Source organism: Leguminivora glycinivorella, chromosome 26 (genome assembly GCF_023078275.1).
Source record: "Leguminivora glycinivorella isolate SPB_JAAS2020 chromosome 26, LegGlyc_1.1, whole genome shotgun sequence".
NCBI classification, from domain to species: domain Eukaryota; kingdom Metazoa; phylum Arthropoda; class Insecta; order Lepidoptera; family Tortricidae; genus Leguminivora; species Leguminivora glycinivorella.
Window position 1 is genome coordinate 7,739,681 of NC_062996.1, and position 21,663 is coordinate 7,761,343.

A 21,663-nucleotide genomic window follows, 5' to 3' on the forward strand; every position below is an offset into this window, starting at 1 on the left:
GCGAATGTTTTACATCTAAATATAAATAGATTGGCCAATAAAACCTGCAAGTTAGAAAGCGAACTTCAGCTCCAGGAAAGGGTCGACGTACTGTGCCTATCGGAACATTGGTTAGAGTCCAACCAAATATCATCGGTAAATATACTAAATTATCAACTCCGGGCCCACTACTGCCGATCCTCGCGAATGGGAGGAGGAGTCTGCATATATACTGCTACGGATATACTGACCTTGGAACGCCGGGAAGTGTCTGACCTATCCGCCGAAATGCAATTTGAAGCATGTGCAGTTGAGTGTATTGACCTTGACCTAATTGTTATATGTATATATAGGCCTCCGAGTGGGGATATCACGACATTCTTAAATAAGTTAAATATTTTGTTAAACTTGATTACTATCCAAAATAACAATGTAATCTTAGTAGGTGACATTAATATTGATATTTTGAATAATCGTAATATTACTAAACAGCTTCTAGATACTATTAAAAGCTGTGGATTTAGAAATCTTATTAACAAGCCCACGAGGATAACGCAATCGTCTAAAACATGTATCGACCATGCATATTCTAATGTAAACAAGTCTGAAATAAATAAAATAATGTGTAAAGAAATGAATCTATCTGATCATTTGTCTATAATAATTAGCATCAATATTAATAACCACATTCAATCAAATTGTCATGTGTTAAAGCGTAAGTTTTCTCTAGGTAAAAAACAGGATTTTTTGCGAAGCCTTGATTTTCAAAATTGGGATGAGATCCTAAGTAAAAGTAATTGTCCGAGTGAAAGAACTGAATCTACTTTAAATGTGTTGAAGCATTACTTCGACATTCATTTTCCAATTAAGTATCATCCAGCTAAAAACACTGACACCGTCTGGGTCAATAACGCGGTAAGATTACAGAGAAATAAAATTCACAAATTAAAGGTAAGGTTAAGCCATAACCCCACTGATACTGAGTCACTTTTTAGCCTTAATCGTCTTGAACACTCATACTGGACCCTTTTAAAACAAACGCGTAGAACCTATATAAACAGCCAAATATCTAGCAGCGGTCAAGATATGTCACGTACTATTTGGCGCGTAATATCTAATGAAACGTGCAGAGGTAATATGAAGTGCGGGAGCAGAGCAATCGACATACTGGTAAGCAAGTCAGCGGGCGACTGCCCGGGCGCTCGCGCCGCCGAGTCCGCCGCGCTCCTGAACAGGTATTATATCGATGCGAATGCAAACAATATGAGACCCTGCACTCCCACCGCTATAGATTATCTTATTAAATACTTAGACCAACCGCCGCCTCCTCTCGTGTTTACGCCATTTACGCTCAATGAGATGATTATTGCATGCAAACAAATAAAACGTAAATATTCTAAAGATATTAACGATATGTCCACGCACATCCTTGATTGTCTGTCACAAAAAGTGATTTCACTGTTTCTATGTTTATTTAATGACTGCGTTAAATCCGGTGTATATCCAGATGCGCTAAAATTAATAAAAGTGCAGCCGATCTACAAAGGTAAAGGCGAACTGCATTTGCCAAAGTCATACAGACCCATTTCACTGGTACCGGTAATCTCAAAAGTGTTTGAACGACTGCTTAGCAATAAACTTATGCAACACATTACTACAAACGGGTTATTGAATAGGCAACAATTCGCGTACCAGCCCGGTCGGTCGACTGTTGACGCCGCCCGAGATGTTGTGGCGCGAGTGTTGGGGCATCTTGAGGGCTCGCGACAGGTCGCTGCGATTTTCTGCGACCTGTCGCGCGCGTTCGAGATGATCGATCATTCCCTTCTAATTAAAAAGCTTGCCCTTTACGGTGTAACGGGCAACTTCCTCGAAACAATAACATCCTTTTTAAATAATCGGAAGCAATGCACGTACGTCCTTAACACTAAATCAGAAATGGAGCCGATCGGAAGCTGTTCTGTACCGCAGGGATCTGTAGCCGGAAATAATCTTTTTTTAGTCCTCGTTAATGACATTACGACTGCTTGTCCGGATCAGGAGTACGTAATGTTCGCAGACGATACCTGCATCATTGTCAATGCTAACGACTTTGATAGCTTGAAATATAAACTTTCCACTGTCGTACATCAAATGCAAAAATGGTTTTCCGCAAATGGCATGCAATTAAATTTAGAAAAAACCAATATCGTACACTTCCAACTGAGAAAAACAATCAAACATAAACTCAATGTGGTTTTAGGTAACACTGAAATTCCACAAGTCGATTCTGCGAAGTACCTTGGGTTCCAAATTGACTCAGGACTGACTTGGGCCCCACATATACAAGTAGCATGTGACAAATTATCCTCTGCGTGTTACGCGTTGTCCAGAATAGCGCCCAGTCTGTCCCAAGACAATTTAAAAACAGCTTACTACGGGTATTTCCACTCGATTCTATTGCAGGGGGTGGATCTGTGGGGAACAGCTGCTGAGCGTGACAGAGTGTTCAGAATGCAGAAACGCGCCCTGCGTATTATTGATGGAAAACCTGTAGACTACCCGGCACAAAGTTTATTTCAAAAACATAAAATCCTCACCTTGCCATGCATATACATACTCACTGCATGTATGTATGTGAGATCAAATATTGATAATTACAAATACAGTTCTCAATCACATGGGTGTCCAACGCGTAGGCGACCTAGGCTACTCGCTCCTAGACGCCGACTTGAAAAATCTAGACGGTCTCTCAGTATCATGGGACCAAACCTATACAATGCAGTACCAAATGTCATAAAAGACTCTAAAACTAACACAATATTTAAAAAGAAACTTAAGTTGTACCTGTTAGATAAGGCGTATTATAATATTAATGCATTTTTAGATGAACGCTGCGCTATTGACCCAGCGACGTAACTATTACATTACTTAAATTTTTACCTATTGAATGTTAATGTGTACCTAATGTCTAATTGTATCAATGTATAATGTGTTATAATTAATATAATTAATATAATGATTACAGGTATTAAATATGAATGTAAATAGTATTTAAGAAATGAAATTAATGACTTGTAAATGCATATTTTATCTTTTACCAATAAATTACTGTATCACTGTATCACTGTATCACTGCATGTGCTGCCATTATGATGCCCATACATTCTGCCTGGAAGACTGTGTTGTGGGCACCTAGTGGTGTCGAGATGTGTATGTTGAGGTCCTCTGAGAATACCCCAGAGCCAGTGCCTGACCTTGTTTTTGATCCATCCGTGAAGATTCTCAGCTCCCTTGGGTTAAGTCCTTCACGGGGTTCTTCGTGTAATTGTATTTTGTATTTCTTGTCGAAGACGAATTGCTTCGGTATCTTATCTGTTACCGCCTCTATTAGCGGTGCCTTACCTATCGCCTCATAGAGGATTTCGGTGTGAGGTACCCTACGTGGTCTCCAGAGATTGGACTTTTCTAGACGTACCGCCGCAGCTAGCGCTTCTTGTTGTATGTGGAGGTGCAGCGGCGGCAGGCCAAGGATGGCTTCCAAGGCCGCGGTTGGAGTGGTTCTCATGCAGCCCGTGGTCGCCATACAGGCCAACCTCTGAAGTCGTTGTAGTTTAGCTTCAACAGTGGATAAATTGGTGCGTGGCCACCATACTATAGCACCGTAGCTTATTATTGGTCGGATTACTGCCTGGTAAAGCCATAGAGTTATTTTAGGGGTTAGTCCCCAGGTTCTGCCTACCATTCTACGGCATTGCCAGAATACGACTGTAGCTTTTTCTATCTTACTGTTTAGGTGGTTACTCCAATTTAATTTATTGTCAAGTAATACCCCTAGATACTTTACCTCTGTTGATAATTGGAGTTCTGTATTGAACAGCCGGGGAAGGCGAAAGTTCCCCAAGTTGCGTTTGTTGGTGAACATTACCAGCTCAGTCTTGTTAGGATTGACGGTGAGTTCGTTGTCGGCGCACCAGCGTTCCACGATGGCAAGTGCGGAGCGTGTGACATCACATACTGTACCTGTGTGGTTGCCGCTCGTTAGTATCACTATGTCGTCAGCGTAGCCGATCGTGTAGTAGTGATTGTTGTTTAGTGTGGAGATCAGGTCGTTCACCACTAGATTCCATAACAGTGGTGAGAGGACGCCACCTTGAGGGCATCCTTTTGCCACTAGTGCTTGTTGTGCCTCGCCTGTCCCGAGTGTGATGACCCTTTGGCTCAGCATGTTATTTATCCATGTGGTTAGGATTGTACTTACTCCATGTCTCACCAGTGCTGCAGTTATGCTGCTGAATCTGGTCTTGTCGAAGGCCCCTTCTATGTCTATGAAGGTTCCTAGGCACATGGACCTGCTTTTGATCGCTACTTCAATCTTGCTCACCACTGCGTGGAGTGCTGATTCCGTAGATTTGCCAGGGCTGTAGGCATGTTGATTAGGGTGAAGGGGCACGATGTTTAGCACCCTCTCTCTCAGATACCTGTCGCACAACCTCTCCAGTGTTTTCAGCAAAAAAGAGGTTAGGCTGATGGGCCTAAATGCTTTCGGATCCGAGTAGTCGCTTTTACCTGGTTTTGGTATGAAGATGACTTTGACCTCTCTCCATTGTTTCGGCACGTACGTGTGGGCCAAACAGGCGCGTAGGATGTTGGTTAGCTTTATAGTGAGTGCTTCCCCGCCCCACTTAAGCAGAGCAAGGAAGATCTCGTCCTTACCCGGTGATTTGAAGGAGTCAAAGCTGTTAATGGCCCATTGCGTGCGTTGTGGGTTTATTACCTCGTCAGTCTGTTGCCATTCGTCCTCCGTCGGAGTGGTCTCAACCTCATCCCAACTAGTCATGTGCGAGATCACACAATCCGGGAAGTGTGTGCGCACTAGAACTAGTTCCGCTTCTTCAGGCGAGGTGGTGAGGGAGTTGTCCGGCTTTCGCAGGGATCCTAAGGTTATGGCGGAGTTATTGGAGAGGACCTTCCTTACCCTGTTAGCCTGCATTGTGCTCTCAATTTCTGTACAGAACTTACGCCACGAGTTGGTGCTTCTGTATCTGAGGCGTTTTTTGTACGTGGCTTTCGTGGACCTGTAGTTATCCCAGTCCTCGTCATTGCACGTGTTCATAGCTCTGTTGTATTGCCTCCTCATCTTACCCCTGAGTCTCTCCAGTTCAAGCCCCCACCAGTTGTTCTTGTTTTTGTTCCTTTTAGTTGCCGGTGGGGTGGATAGGGGACATGTTTGATGATAGCATTCCAGAATTGTGTTCGTGAAAATGCTTACCTGTTCTTCTATCACCGCAGTGCCCTCTATTTTGTGGGTATCTCCCTGCTGCGCCAGAGCTGTGCTCAGGCGCAGTGTGTAGAGTTCAAGGTTCGTCTTCCGTGGATTCCTTCTAGGCACTGTTGTGATTGTCTCTACCTGAATATCAAATCGAATCCACCTGTGGTCCGAGCAAGACATCTCCTTTGACACATGCCAGCCCGCGATGAATTTCGATGCTTCTTCAGTCGCCAGTGTCAGGTCAATAATTGTCCTGCTTCGTTTGTTGACGAATGTAGGTTCTGAGCCTGTGTTGAGAATATTGAGATTTGTAGTGAACAGGTACTCGACAAGTTTCTTACCTCTTTCATTACCTGTTGTCATGCCCCATAGGGGGTGGTGTGCGTTAGAGTCGGTTGCCACGATGAGCTCTAGCCCCTCCTCTTCACAGTAATTGACCAGCCTTGTCAGGTCGTGTGGTGGTGGGTCATCCGCTTCCGGCATGTACACGGAGGCCACGACCATCTCCTTCAGGCTGGAGTTTTGCGCCCCGTGCAGCTTTATGGCGCACAGGTCTCTAGAACAGAAGCTCATTAGAGGATGCGCATGTATGTTATTAGTTGTGTATATGCAGGCCCGGGGGTTATCCGGGCCCGCGTAGACTGTTAGCTTACCTCCTAGGTTGCGGAGACCGCAGACGGTGCCTCTAAAGTAAAGTAAAGTAAAATTTATTTCCAAAATAAGTTATTTTGTTAGTCACACATTTAGTGGATCACACTAGGCAGAGCCTGTCTCGTGACTCCACGGTTTTTACATTATTTTGAAAGACTATTATTAAGTTTATATACATTATGTTATTATTATAATTATTATTCAGGAAATCTATTCATAAGGACAGTTCAGTATATTTAATTCAGTAGTATATAAGAATGTGAGATCTATCAGGCTATTTATCTTAATATATATAATTAGAATTTACAAGATTTAGATTTAGGGTTACCATACATGTTTTACAGATAGAGCATAGAGCAACAATTCATTTTTATTATACTTAAAAAAAAATGAATTGTTGCCTCTTCTGACCCACGGCTCCTGGATCAGAATTACGGCTGTAGTGTTGTCCTCCAACCACTTCCGGATCTGAGCCGTTGCCGTTTCGCTGTGGTGGAGGTTGGCTTGGAGGAATTTACCACTTATCGAAGGGGGCTCCGTGGGCCGGATCACCCTCCCCCTCCGACATCGGTTCCTCCCCCGACACCGGTTCTCCTCCCTCCGTGCCAATGGCCAGCTTTTTTAGCCCTTGAGCGCATTCCCCTTCACTCTCCGAGGAGCTGCGAAGAAGTACTTCCTCGCCCTCCTCCGAGACCGCTGGGGAACGCGCCGGACCCTTCATCTCTTATACCGGGACTACGGTGCCCGATTGATATTCCGAAATAAAATACGCCGATTTTCGGTACGCCGACAACGATTCGCCGACGTCTGTTTTGGCCGAATAACGATTGGAAGATTCTCATTTCGCATAATATTCGTTCGTAAACGGAGTCAGTAGGCAGAAATTTGATACGCCGATTTACTTTTCGACGAACAATCATTTAGTAATTGTAAAAATTGGCCGACACAAAATTGGTCGAAACACAATAGGTCGAGTGACCATTCGGTATTTTTTTGGTGAGTTGCCTGGAGCCTGGAACTTGCGTACAAAGTGTTCTGCGGATTCAAGAACATTTATTTCATTTACTTATTTATATTAATCATCATGTTCTGATTCTAAGGATTAATTTTAGTAAATTATTTATTGTTGTTTTCAACTCACCAAATTTTTTACCGAACATAATGTTGCCAGTATATGTAAATTATTACCGCAACGAAAAGAATTTCACATTATACATTGTTCAAGACCCCCCCTTCCCCCCCCCCACTTTCTTCCCGTGGGTGTCGTAGAAGTCGACTGTGGGGTATGGGTTAAATTGTGGCACTGTCACTGCAATGTCACAATCTGGATTTCTTTTAACCCTTTTTTGCCAAGAGTGGCACTGAAACTTAAGAGTTCATGTGCTCTACCTACCCCTTTATGGGCTACAAGCGTGATTATATGTATGTATGTATGTAAGAAAGAAAAGTGTCTATAAGTGCGTAATTTTTTTACAACAGCGATAAGTCATTCATTCGAAAATATTTTAACAATGTATAAAATGTGAAACGTTATTCGACTAAACGTGGCCTAAACGAAAATATTACTTTGCTAAATGTAAAATGTCCAATAATAGTTCGGATAATTTGCACAGAAGCGAACTGAACTGTATGCGAATCAAGATTCTACGTAACGTTATTCGACCAAAAGTGACAGCGATAGTTTGATTATTCGGCTAAATGACATTCGGCGAATCAATAATCGGCTAAAAAATTGTCGGAGAATCATTAGGTAGCCCGGGACTACGTCCTCGGGTACTGGCTTGGCGATGTCCATTGGCTCGGCGGGTGTGGTATCTTCGCCGCTGGTGACGGCGATGGATTTAGAGGGCGGTTGCTCCCCGAATTTACCCCGTGGTCCTTGGAACTTCACGTACACCGACCCCAGCATAAAGCCGAGCCGGCGCCCGTGTTCCACCAGGGGCTGTACGACTGTCTCCGGCACACTGACGACAGCAAAACGTTTCCGTCCCCTGCACCTCTCGCCGGTTGAGAAGCCAGCGGTCTACTTCTGCCCACGGGTTCTGATATCGTAGGAATCGGCCTACCTCACCGAAATCATCATAGACGCCCGGGAACAGAATGCCGCAACGTACACGTTTGGGTATGTCGCTCTGGCGCTTAATTACCACTTTCACCCCGTCGTCGAGGGTGATGGTGGCCGCGCTACGCCTTAGCCAATCCAGTGTGGCCTGGTCCTCGCACCACAACCTCAGGGATCCATCGCCGTAGGTCGGCTTGCCCCCGAAGATTGGGCCCGCGGGCAGGTTTTCTGTCGGCTGTCTAGCCTCCATAGACATTAGGCCTAGGAGCTGTTTTTGGACCTCATCCGACTGCTGTTCGCTCAGGTGTCCCGTGGTGGCGTTAGTCACCGCCACCAGCAGGTCGGCCTTCACTGCCTCGGCGTAATCAGCTCGGGGGGTTACTCCGCATGGTCCGGTCCTCTGCCTCTTGGGCTCGTTTCTGGGAGATGTGGTCTCATCCAGACGAGCTCTCTTGGCAGATGAACGGGCCTCCTGGTTACTCCCCCCTTCGGTCCTTGTTCCTTTTGCCCTTCTTTCCTTGGGGGGGGGGGGGGCGCGGCTGGCAGCCTGCGCCTCACCTTCCCCAGGGGCGCTTTGCTGTGGCGCTGGGGCGTTTTGGGCCGTAAGGCCTTGTTTCAGTCTCCGCCGCTGTTTCCTGCTGAGCTTCTGCGGCCTGGCCGGAGCTGCAGCAGGCGGGGGCTGTGGAATAGGAGGTACTTCCCGTTTACCGGGTTTCCGCTTCCTTTCCTTCCTGGACACGTGGAGCGTCCAACCAGCCTCCAGTTGGGCGGAGATGGGGTCTAGGACCGGTACCATCGCTGGGGTCTGTTCCGCGCTAGGGGGTTTCCCTCCTATCGGAACGACAGCCATCGATGTCCCCGGTGTTGGGAGCAGGGGGCGGGTACACTTTTCCATAACGGAGGGTATGTTCCCCGTAGGAATGGCACCCTCGGATGTCCCTGCCGAAGCGAGTGGGGGCTGGATACACTTTCCCGATCCAGGGGTTTCCCCCGTCGGAATGGCACCCGTGGATGTCCTCGCCGAAACAAGTGGGGGCTGGGTACGCTTTCCCGATCCAGGGGGTTTCCCCCCCGTCGGAATGGCACCCGTTGATGTCCCCGGTGTTGGTAGTAGGGGCTGAGCACGCTGTGGTGTCGAGCCTGTGTGTTTGGGCGTCCACGCCCCGGGCTTACGGGTCATTGGTTTCCCAGAGGCCCTCCCACCCGGTGCGGACTGTCCCTTATGTGGCGGCTGTGCCGGGGCAGCGCCGTCACGGTGTGTAGTGTGTGGGGCTGCTGCCGAAGTAGCGCCCTCCTGGTGTGTAGTGTGTGGCGGTGCTGTAGGAACAGTCCCATCGCCGTGTGTGGAAGCGCCTATTTGGGTTGCGTGAGCCTCCCTATAGGCGCGTGTTGAGGAGGGAGGGGCTGTCGAGACCGCCCCATCTCCTTGTGTTGTGTTGTGTAGTTGGGAGGTACCCGGTGCAGCCGAAGCCGCGCCGTCTCCCTCCAGTGTAAGGGTTGTGGATCGTGTGTTTTCCATTTTTTTGTTTGTATTATATTTTCACCTCCCGGGCTTCCCACCCTCCATGGAGCCCGCACCTTTGGGGATGTCACTTAGGACACCAGGATTACCCAAGAGGTATAGGAGTGTAGAGGTGAGACTCATGCGCGACATCAGGAGCTGCAGACACGTGGCTGGGAGAGACGATCCCATCTCCCCCAGTGCGTCCACGTGCCCTTGCCCCCTCAGCATGGCCGAGCCCCTGGCATCCTCCCAGAGGACGCCCCTCCCCACCCCTTGCCATGCGGACCGTACCACCTCGACCGTACGGGACGCGTGTCCATTACCCTGCAGTGGCCAGCTGCAGGGCAACCGTTTTGCCTGAAATTCAGACCGAAAAGGGCATATTGGTCTAAAGGGGATAACTAACCCCGACCCCCTGTAGTCCTCGGCCCCCAGGACTCCTGCATCCTGGCTCACGGCGTTCGACTGCGCAGGAAGGTGAGTGTAGTCCGCTTAAGTCACCTACACCATAAGCGGAACCGGGAGATCCCTGAGACGTGGCAAGCAATTAGACCAAGGTCAGATTACTAGCCATGTCGTATGGAATGCTCCAATGTTTGTCACAACCCGCTTGGGCTTTCAGGTCCTTGCGGGTTGTGACCTCGCCTTCATACTTGGCTACTGGTGGTCCGGGGTAGATGTAAATGTACGACGCCCGACCGACCACCAGCATTTCCAGGGTGTACGACCCGTCCCACAAGTGAGACGGTTTCGTCCATGACCCGCGGCGGCAGTGTCATGGACGACGGGGACGTGGTATGATAGACTTGAGGGAATAGACATTGCTAGCTCAGCATCGCACACCTGAACCTGCGTAGCTACCCCCCCCTACACCCCCAAGTCTTTAATGCTTAATTATGTACAGTTGCATACATAACTTTATCGTCATGTATATAATAAGTTTCTACAATAATATAATATATGTACATAGGTATAGTCCGTCCAAATTTAGGGCAGAGATAAACTCAACTAGTGTTTATTAGTCAGTTCACTTTTGAAACATTTGAAATGATACAAATGACTGACTGATGAACTCCAATAGCAATCATATTTCTTCCAAACAAAGATTCTTGAGTTTAATGTAATTATATGAAATAAAATATATGAAATTTGATAAAATATCTGCTGCTTATAATTAAAGTTGTTTGGTTCAGGTGAAGAGCCCGCGGTCAAGCCGGAGATGCTGGATGAAGACACACCTGAGGAGATATTGCGTGAGTAGTCAGTTTAACTATAGGTTTAGAAGTGACCAGAACAGCAGATGGCTAAATTTAGATATGTAATTTCCGGGAATAGCAAAAAAATAGCCATAAGTATATACTATATCGACAAGTAAGATATGTATTGCAATTACAATCCATCTGATAATTATAAAGGTATTAAACAATTTGCATAATATATACTTAATAGTTACAAGAACGTGTTTTTTCTAGAATAAAATAATGCAAGATTTTAGTCTTTAATGTCTTTATTGATGTAAAGTTGCATATTAATTTACTAAACACAAACATATCCGCGAAATGTCACTAAAAATGATGAAATAATTAACATTTAACATGTAGCGCCACTAGCGGCAAATTTATCAATGTTCCCTAATTCTATTTTTTTTTAAATTATCGATATGAACAGCACTGGTCTTAATGTGGTAACATTAGTGCATAATGACCTGTCAATTTAGTTCGCCTAATTTTGGAGCCAAGTTTATCAGCGTGGCCTAGGGTTGTAAATAGAAAAAAAAACCAAATGTTTTTTTTTCAGAATTATGAAAAAAAACATGAAAAAAAACCGAGCACCTTGGTTTTTTTTCTAAATATGGTTTTTTTTTCAGATGAACAAATAATACGACAATAACGGTTTTTCGTGAGTTGTAACGTGTTTCAATAACAATAACGTACATTTTAATTCAGTATACAAACGTTTATTGGGGAATCCCCGATGCGGCGTGCAGCGTGGAGAGGCGGTGGTGTTGCCAACAGTAAATAGTGATAACTACAAACTACAGATTTCGTAAATGTTACTTTTATAAGACCAGAAATTAAAGTTATTTGATTAAATTCGTTTAATAGTTAACATTAAGTCTAAAAAACCGTATAAAAGTATTAACTACTTTGCAAATTTTGAGATTTCGTACTTTAGAAAAAAAACATACTCCAGAAAAAAAACTGTTTTTTTTTCACGGTTTTTTTTTCAAGCCAGAAAAAAAACCGTTTTTTTTACAACCCTAGCGTGGCCACACTGAAGGAGATCTGTAGCACAAGGCACGGCCCGGAGCGAGGTCGACACGCTCCCACGAACAGTATGTTTGTTTCAGATGAAGAGTTCACAGTCAAGTCGGAGCCGGCGGCCGAGGACGATGAGATGTCGCGTGAGTACCAACCCGAATGGGAAACACGAACTGTAAGATGTCGCTACAGGTCCCAAAAGTCGTCTCCTTCACGATTTTCGTAGACTTCTCTTCTAAATACCTAAAACAGGTATGGATGTGTTCCTCATTGTCTCCAGATTACGAATTGACCTGTTTTAGTTTAAGGAGGGGGGGACGGGTCGAGAAAAAGGGGGAAAGATGGCGACCGACCGTCATTGATTTCACATCTCGAGTCCTATAGGACGAATCTGTTCGTGAGAGGTGTCATTTGAAAGCTTATTAAACCTACTATAGTTGTTCATAAATAACAATAGTCATAAACGTAACTGTTTACAAAATATTTGAAAATATGTGTTTTTTTTTCTAGAGCATGAATCGCACAAGTACCCTGGCGGGTGTTGCCTCTGCGTGTGTCCCATGATCCGCTTGGTGTCTGGCGGCTTGAACGTCTATGATTGGTAACTGCTAAATAATATGTTGCAGGGTGTTCGGACGGCAGCGCCCGCGCCAGGGAGCAGCTCGCGATGGCTTGCTCCGTGGTGCTCGAGCGCCTCCGCGACGACGCGACTGCTCACAGCGGGGCCAAACCAATCGCCTGCGAACACTGTGGCGAACGTTTTAGAAACGAAACTATCTTAAATAGACACATTCAAGACACACACTTGCCGTCAGCGCCAAAACAATTTTCTTGTGATTTTTGTAGTTCTACATTCCAAACTGAATCACTTATATTAGAGCACGAAAAAATCGAACATGGTGTCACAAATTTCATGTGCGCTCATTGCGATTATTCAACAATGTCCAAGAAATGTTTAGCAGTTCATTTAAAAAATCAGTGCAGTTTCAAAAACCTGATTAAAAGTGATTTACACAAACAGCAAGCGATACTCTCCGTAGATAAAAAGACACACAAAACAACACACATGAAATTAAATACCAGAGTAGAGCCTTATAAGTGTAGTTATTGCGATTACAAGTGTGGTAATAGGTCACACCTAAGAAGACATATAATGACACATACCGGCGAAAAGCCTTTTCAATGTAGCGACTGTGCTTACAAGTGCATTCGAAGATCACAGTTACAAAAGCACATGAGAACACACACCGGAGAAAAGCCTTACGCATGTAGTCACTGTGAGTACCGGTGCAGTCAAAAGTCAACCCTAAGAACACATGTATTGACACATACTGGCGATAAGCCTTTTCACTGTAGTCACTGTGCTTATAAATGCAGTACCAAATCAAACTTACAAAGTCACCAAAGAACACACACCGGAGAAAAGCCTTACGCATGTAGCCACTGTGAGTTCCGGTGCAGTCAAAAGTCAAAACTAAGAGCACATGTAATGACGCATACTGGAGAGAAGCCTTTTCACTGTAGTCACTGTGCTTATAAATGCAGTACCAAATCAAACTTACAAAGTCACCAAAGAATACACACCGGAGAAAAGCCTTACGCATGTAGTCACTGTGAGTACCGGTGCAGTCAAAAGTCAACCCTAAGAGCACATGTAATGACGCATACTGGCGATAAGCCCTTTCAATGTAGTCACTGTGCTTATAAATGCAGTATCAAATCAAAGTTACGAAGTCACCAAATAATTCACACCGGAGAAAAGCCTTACGCATGTAGTCACTGTGAGTACCGGTGCAGTCAAAAGTCATCCCTAACCGCACATGTAATGACGCATACTGGAGAGAAGCCTTTTCTCTGTAGCCACTGTGCTTATAAATGCAGTACCAAATCAACCTTACAAAGTCACCAAAAAATACACATGGGAGAAAAGCCTTACGCGTGTAGTCACTGTGAGTACCGGTGCATTCGAAAGTCAACCCTAAGAACACATATAATGACACATACTGGCGATAAGCCCTTTCAATGTAGTCACTGTGCTTATAAATGCAGTATCAAATCAAAGTTACGAAGTCACCAAATAATTCACACCGGAGAAAAGCCTTACGCATGTAGTCACTGTGAGTACCGGTGCAGTCAAAAGTCAACCCTAAAAAGACATGTAATGGCACATACGGGCGAGAAGCCTTTTCAATGTAGTCACTGTGCTCGTAAATTCAGTACAAGATCAGCCTTACAAAGACACCAAAGAAGCCATACGCATGTAGTCACTGTGAGTACCGGTGCAGTCTTAGGTCAAACCTAAAAACACATGAAATGACACATACTAACGAGGAGGCTTTTCAATGTAACCACTGTGCTTATAAATGCAGTAGGAAATACAACTTACAAAAACCGGAGAAAAGCCTTACGCATGTCGTCAATGTGAGTACCGGTGCAGTCATAGGTTAAGCCTAAGAACACATGTAATGACACATACAGGCGAGAAGCCTTACGCAAACGAAATCAGTCTTACAACAACACCAAAGAACACACACCGGAGACAAGCCTTACGCCTGTAGTCATTGTGTTTATAAATGGGATTCGACGACGACACGACACTAAAAAATACACACCGGAGAAAAACCGGTGCAGTGATAGGTCAAGTCTAGGAACACATGCAATGACACATACGGGCGGACCTTTTCAATGTAGCCACTGTCATTACAAATGCACTAAGAAATCATCTCTGCGACGTCACCAGAAGACTCATATTGGGATGAACCCTGACAACGCAGCAATCACCTAAATCAGAAACTTAGAGCATTGACATTTCACGCTCCTTCAGTAAGGAAGGGGCTCCTGTCACGGAGCTCAGGCGCGCTCCCGTGTGTTAATGCTTCTACTGTACACGAGTTGGTTTATAGTTATTTATGTGACTGGTGCATAATGAGACTCATAAAACAACACCCGTGTGTTAATGCCTCTCATTATGCACCAGTCACGTAAATAACTATACAACGACTCATGTACAGTAAAAGCATTAACACACGGGAGCGCGCGTGAGAGTGCACGGATTTCCATACAATATCGCAACTGTCCACACACGTCTTATTTTTTAAGATTATGAGTTTTTTCAGATTGATCTGACAGATTGCGATAATCTGAATTTTAAGAATGTGTGTGGCAAGGCAGTCGATCTTATAAGGTTGTGCAATTTAAGACTGTCTGTTGCCGGCCTAAGCAATACGATGTTTATCTACATTCAGAATGTGAAAAAATAAATTTTTAGACAGATTTTATGAAGATTTTACTTAGTACTAGATGGTACTAGTTTGAACTAGTGAATTGCATGCCTATGGTGTTGGCGAGATATGCTGTACTTTTTACATAATGACTTCAACATCATTGTATCCATGTCTAGCATAAATAAATATTTCTTATCATAATTTATTTTTCTTTTATGAATGATGTTCTATTAAAAATAGAAACTATGTATAGCCAGACAAGTTTTGACGTGGAACGTTACCAGGGTGTCCACTTTCTGGAAAGTCAGGGAAAGTCAGGGAAAAGTCAGGGAAGCTCATAGTGGTCATGGAAAGTCAGGGAAAGTCAGGGAAATGATTTGGAGGTCAGGGAAAAATTTGGCACCAAGAATAAAAAAACAAAAAGTATTGAAAAATTAGACTTTTAACTTAGACTTAGATTTTTTATGACAAGTATAGTGCCTGGCCTCCATCCCAGTGATTACTAATGAGGGATATCTTCATGCTCTTGCTGACCTTAATTTATTTATATATATTCGTACAACATTCATAATGGGCGATGTGAAAACGACAAAGTTACGTCGCTGTCCAAATTCTAAGTATCTATCCGATCCGACAATCCAAAGCGGAGTTCCTCATAAAGCCAATGGCGCAAAACGTCACATAGAGACGCAATTTTGTATGAGTCAAAGGAGCATAGGAGGATAATAAGCCTGACAATAAGAATCACTTTGAAACCTAAAGGCATGTCGTGGCAAAACACCTAAATGGGCATCCCGACTCTGACAACAGACAAAAAATTTCGCGCTCGCTTCGCTCGCGTTTACTACTTTTACATAGGTCATATTTTAGTTCTTGGTCAATACTTCGCGCTCACTATGTTCGAAATCTCGTTTTCATTTCAAGCCTGTATTCCTGCTCTCCTGCTCGCTCTGGTACTCCATTTTGTTTGCTATGTTATGTGCTATCAGCTGTTTTTTTTCTACCATACCATATCCAAGGGCGCCGAAACTCAATCTCGCTCTACCCTGATAGAGTGCACGGGCCGACACTGGTATTTTATTTATTTATTTAAGCTTTATTATTCTACAGAAAGATTTTCTTTTCTTTTAATTTAGTTTTTATTATTGATTGTATTCTGTAGACCCCTTCTGGGTAAAAGCCTCCTCCAGCCGTTTCCATTTTATTTTATCTTTTGCCATGCTTTGCCATTCCTTGCCTGCAGTAGCCACAATGTCATCCTGCCACCTGGATAGTGGATGTCCTCTCTTTCTTGATCCCTGTGGTCCTTTCCACTTTGTAACCTTTCCTGTCCACCTGTCATCGTTTAGCCTTGCCACGTGACCCGCCCATCTCCATTTCATGCTTTGAGCAAAGCGTAAGGCATCAGTTACTTGCGTCTTCTGTCTAATATCTGAGCATCTTATTCTGTCCTTTAACTTGATGCCTAAACAGCTTCATTCCATTGCTCTTTGCGTGGTCTGTATTTTATTTTTGGTTGATTGGTTTAGGGTCCAAGTTTGACAGCCATAGGTAAGGCAAGATAATATGGTTGAGTTCATTACTGTTTTCTTTAGGTGTATCGGAAGTTGTGATTTAAGGATTTCTTTATGCGCCCAAAATTGTTTCCATGTATTGGCTATTCTTCTTTCTATTTCTTCTGTATGTCTTTCAGGGTCTTTCAGGGACACTGGTATAGCCAAAAGTAAATGGCGATAACTACCAACTACAGTCTTTCAGGGTCTTTCAGGGACACTGGTATAGCCAAAAGTAAATGGCGATAACTACCAACTACAGATTTCGTTAATGTTAGTTTCATAAAACCAGTCCCCTCTTTCTTTCAACCCCTTATTTCCCATGAGTTGCACTGAAGCTTTAGTAGTTTTATGTGTTCTGCCTACCCCTTTATGGGATACAGGCGTGATTGTATGTATATATGTTGTATGTATAAAACCAGAAATTAAAGTTTAATAGTTAACATAAAAGTAAAAAAAAACCGTAGGTATAAAAGTATGAACTACCTTGCAAATTTTAATATTTCGTACTTTACGTACGTGAGAAAACAAACATATTCCAGAAAAAAATAGCTGTGACAGACAGACAGACAGACGCACTAGTGATCCTATAAGGGTTTCGTTTTTCTAAAAAAACTGCTTTTTTCAGGTTTTTTTTTTTTTCAAGACAGAAAAAAACTGTTTTTTCACAACCCTGACCAAAAGTGGTAAAAATGTCATCATAGAATGAAAATTTGGTCAGGGAAATATTCTTAAATGGTCATGGAAAATCAGGGAAAAGTCAGGGAATTTTTTTTGGGTTTAGTAGTGGACACCCTGGTTACGTGAACGTGTATTGAGTCACTGGACTGGATGGAGACAAGAGAATAGACACGCTGTTTTTTGCCAGCAAATGGAAACTCATTTGCACTGCACAAAAGTTTATTGCAAACATCACATGTAAATTTTCCCAGGGTCGCAGGTATAATAGATGGATCAATAACCTAATTATAATCAATGTAATTCCTTCGTATTGCATATAAAGTGAAATTACCTTCAATATCATGAGGCAAAAAAAAATTACATATTTGTAGTTGTAACATTACAATTTGAATGGTCGCGCACCGTGCGGTTTCAGAGGAATTTCCTCCCACGATCGCACCGGCTGTGGAATGAGTTCCCTGTCGAGGTATCTATTCCCGATGAACTACAGTATGGGGTTCTTCAAAAAAGGAGTTTACAAGTTTTTAATGGGTTGGCAACGCGCATGTGAACCCCTTGAGTTACAGGCGTCCATAGGTTACGGTGACCGCTTTCCATCAGGCGGACCGTATACCTGCTTGCCACCAACGTGATATAAAAAAAGTTTTTTCCTTTTTAATTTAGCGCCTTTTTAGTGCCAATTTTTTTTTCACAGTCTGTATTTCCCACAGAATTAGGCCCCGCGCACACGGAGGCAACAGTTGCTCGGCGACTTTCGTATTTGTATGAAAAGTTGCGTCGCCTCGTGTGCGCACCTTCATACTAGCCCATAGACCGAGCGACGGAGACAAAACAGTTTTGTCTCCCGTCTGTGGGGGCCCTTACAGTTAAACCAGAATGAGTAGTAAGGTCAAAAAGTGTGTCCACGTGAGAGGTCATTGTTTGGGCTGGTGTCCCTCTCGCACTTACAATGTCAACATTATTCAGCAAGCCCCCCTAATAAAAATTCGTGTAAAATGCATATACTCATCCTTGACTTCCTTATAACTTAGATAATGTATTGAAAAAGGATGAATATATGCTAGTTATTTCTCTTTTGGTAGGTGGTCCCTGGTTTTGTGTTAGCTAGGGATGTTACTTTGTCGATTCAATTATCGATAAAATATGCACTTACTTACGTTCTCACCTTAAAAATAATATAAACGTTATATATATAAAAGTAACGAAAACATACAATATTGATATAAACATTTCATTTGGATTATTATGTGGCTTTTTGGCTATGAAAGTCATATATTCATACATTCTTGCCTTCTTGGCTAACCGTACCTACTGATTGCAAATAAATGGTTTGTTTATGTACTTACCTACATAAACGGTCACTTTTCTTCTCTTACCAAGTCCTAATATTACATTATCATATCTATATCTCTGATCATTTAATGTGTGTATGATATTTTTAAGTAATTGTGTGTCGTTATAATACTTTTTTGTAAATTGTATTTTTTGTCTATGTTAGTTTATTCGGTGTATTGGTGTTTATGCTGTAATGCCGTGTAAACTTATTAAATAAATAAATAAAATAAAAAAATAAAAATAAATCATAGGTCTGTATGCCTCCCTTTTCTGTAACGTGAATAAAAAGGACGGCATGTTGTCTATGACTATATTTCTATGATAGTGTAATATCGGCCTAAATAGTTTGTAAAAAATAGAAGATGGGAGATACGAGTATAAAACAAATAAATACATTCTTCTCTTCTCCTTACGCAAAGACCTAAGTAATTTAATTCGTGTAGCATCCCTCTATTAATTTCTAGTCCACCACTCAAGAATCTACTTATACTTACCTCAATAATATTTTCTCTATCAAATAGAAAATAAAACAAAACGGCAGTGTCGGTACCAAAAATTTATTATTTCAATAGTTTCACCTATTTTTAGTTTCTTTTAATAATGTCTGAGAATTTCTGGAAAACTAAAAAATACTATAAGTTTAATTCACTAGAAATGTTACATTACCATTTACCCAGTCTGTGATACCTGATCATCATTAATCATTTTTATGTCCTTTTCAATGCAAGAATGTCAATAGAGTTAATGTCGGGACGTCGATAAAAATGACACATCACTAGTACAAAAACATAACCTAAAAACAGTTTGGAGAAACTTCAGAACAGAATTTAACATGGTAGTAGTTATTATATAAACTATGAAAAAATCGTATTTTATGCTTTGTTTAGATCCTACAAATACTAGTATCAATAACTGACCGAAATTCACTAATGAAACACAGCAGGTTCTTGGGAGTTTTCTTTTCTCCATGTACGTGAATTACAGTCCTTAATCACACAAGCCATAATCACAAAAGGAACTTGAACACATCACAAATAATAATTTAGCAGGATCATCAACTATCTATCAGGAATAAACACAATTAAATTAAAAATCGGCCAGACGACCGCCGAGATATTGTGACATTGCACATTTTTAGTACAACGACGTTTTTAGGTTTGTCTCAAACATAAGTTTTTGCGCATGGCAAGGATTTTAATTGATCTAGCAACTGAATCGATATGGATGACAGTTCTGTAATCCAATCAGAATCATCTGTCAACAAGGGTTGTTGCCCTTAAACAAAGGATACTATAGACTAGACAGCCAAATAATAATACCACTACAGAACGAGATGGTCACATACAAATTATAATAAGAGTGACAGAGAGCAAAATGTTATTTTTTGTCTTTGTCATAGTTTCACTTTTCCGCCGCTGCCACAAACGAGTTTGTGGCAAACAATAAGGACGTGACTTGTCAAGCTTATTATCCGCCCAAATTACGTAGGTTGTGTATGGTAAACTGTCAGCCATTTTTAAAGTGATTCTTAAATTCGCTCCATTATTCTATATCTGTCCCTTACGGGTGTACCCTTGTGTCAAATCTATAGTATCCTTCATCTGAGGTTGTTGCCAGTATACAAATATCCATGATTTTCATGATGTAAATTATTTTAGAATTTAAAATAAATATTTGATTTATAAATTAGGAAGTTGCTAGAATATGGTTAGAAGATCAGGTGAAATTTTACACACTAGATATTTCAGTCATTTGAAATTTATTACAGCAAATTGTGCTGAAGCTGTCGTTCGATTTGGTATCCCCAAGTCTCCCAAAGTTGTTTTGAGTTCTGAGATCATTTCCTCCTCACTTGCTAGCTAGCTCCGGTACAGGTCGTAGGCCTCCAGTGGCTATTTCATTGTATCATGGATTATCTCTGATGTGGAACAGGAATCCAAATTATGGAGCAGCAGGAGTCCTTTTCTGTGTGGCCTTATGGCTTCCAGAATTGTATTTTCAACCATGAATTGTGAGTAGAGTTTTGTTGAAGTAATATTGAGTTTAATTTCCTTGTGTGATCTTGGCTTTGTAAAGTTTTGACCATGTGTCTCTATTTCCAGTCTCCTGATGGTTTATGTGGCGGGAAGGGTTTGTCAGAGCTGCAAAGGATGAGTCTTCTCAATTTCCAGCTGGTAAGAAATCCAGACTATTAAATATACACATGGAAAGGTTAGGCCACATGCCATTATCTAATGAAGTTTTTTTCTTCTATTTCAGCTGACTGGGATTTTACATTTTAGATTTTAAATTTTAAATTTATTTGTGGTTAAATTTCGAGCTCTTCAAAATTGTTTTCAAGATCTCAAGATTTGTGTTTCATCTAGTTTCTTCAAATTGATTGTTTCACCCGAAGGGGTTTCGGTGAAGAGGATGCTTGCTGTGGGCTGAAGCTTTGGTTGCGGTGGTGCTCTTTTGAATGACTGCGCCTGGGGCGACCACTTCGGTTCACTGAAGGATGGCTTGCATGGGCAGCGGTAACTTCTGGCTTGAAGGTTGGTGGCATTTCTCTTACCTGGAAGCAAATGTTAAGTTTAGGTAAATTTTAGTTTCTATCATGTATGTTGGCACTGATACTTAGGGACTAACCAGTTTTAGGCAATGCTTGTAAATCACTCAGAACCATATTTGCACGGCCCAGCTCTATCGTCTGGCAATGTTCATTTAGTTAAGGTGCTAAGCTTAAGCTTTTATTGCTGATTTACAAGCTGTACTTTGCATTGTGTCCTTTCATCAAATAAAATTGTGTGTCACAAACTAACCGTTTTATTCCATTTCCATCTAGAATCTGAAACCTTGAGGAGAATCACCAGTAGCACCTTGTTTCGGTTCGTTATTAAGTTTTTTGGCAGAGCAAGTCTGCAAGGTTTATTAAGTTTAGATTTATTATGATGATCGAGGCTTTCCCACCAGTTTTCCCGAGCCGGGTGTGGGAAGGCCCCGTTTCAATATTTGATCTAATATAATACGATTATGTACAATTGTCAAAGGTAGACACCTGGGGAGACATCTGGGGGCCTGCTCCATTTCAGCTTCTTGGCCTTCTTTTTGGTGGAGTCTTGGGAGTAAAGGAACCGCGAGCATCGCACCTTGAACTTCGTGTTTCCGGTCTTCTTCGGAAAT

The 21,663-nt window shown here is 42.5% G+C and overlaps 1 protein-coding gene across 8 annotated transcripts in view; it reads left to right on the top strand.

Annotated features, from left to right (window-relative positions):
* The window catches only part of LOC125239878 (zinc finger protein 883-like), a 202,214-nt gene that overhangs the window by 20,854 nt on the left and 159,697 nt on the right, over positions 1-21,663 (top strand). For 3 of the 8 annotated variants that reach the window (XM_048147614.1, XM_048147622.1, XM_048147618.1), the window contains 2 exons: positions 10,641-10,700; positions 11,798-11,851. The exons of 1 other annotated variant lie outside the window; for it this stretch is intronic. In XM_048147614.1, coding sequence (XP_048003571.1) covers positions 10,641-10,700; positions 11,798-11,851 — 114 coding nt within the window. Of the gene's footprint in view, positions 1-10,640; positions 10,701-11,797; positions 11,852-12,334; positions 15,143-21,663 lie in introns of those variants that run through there. 4 more of the 8 variants (XM_048147624.1, XM_048147630.1, XM_048147616.1 and 1 more) reach the window with 4 other exon arrangements.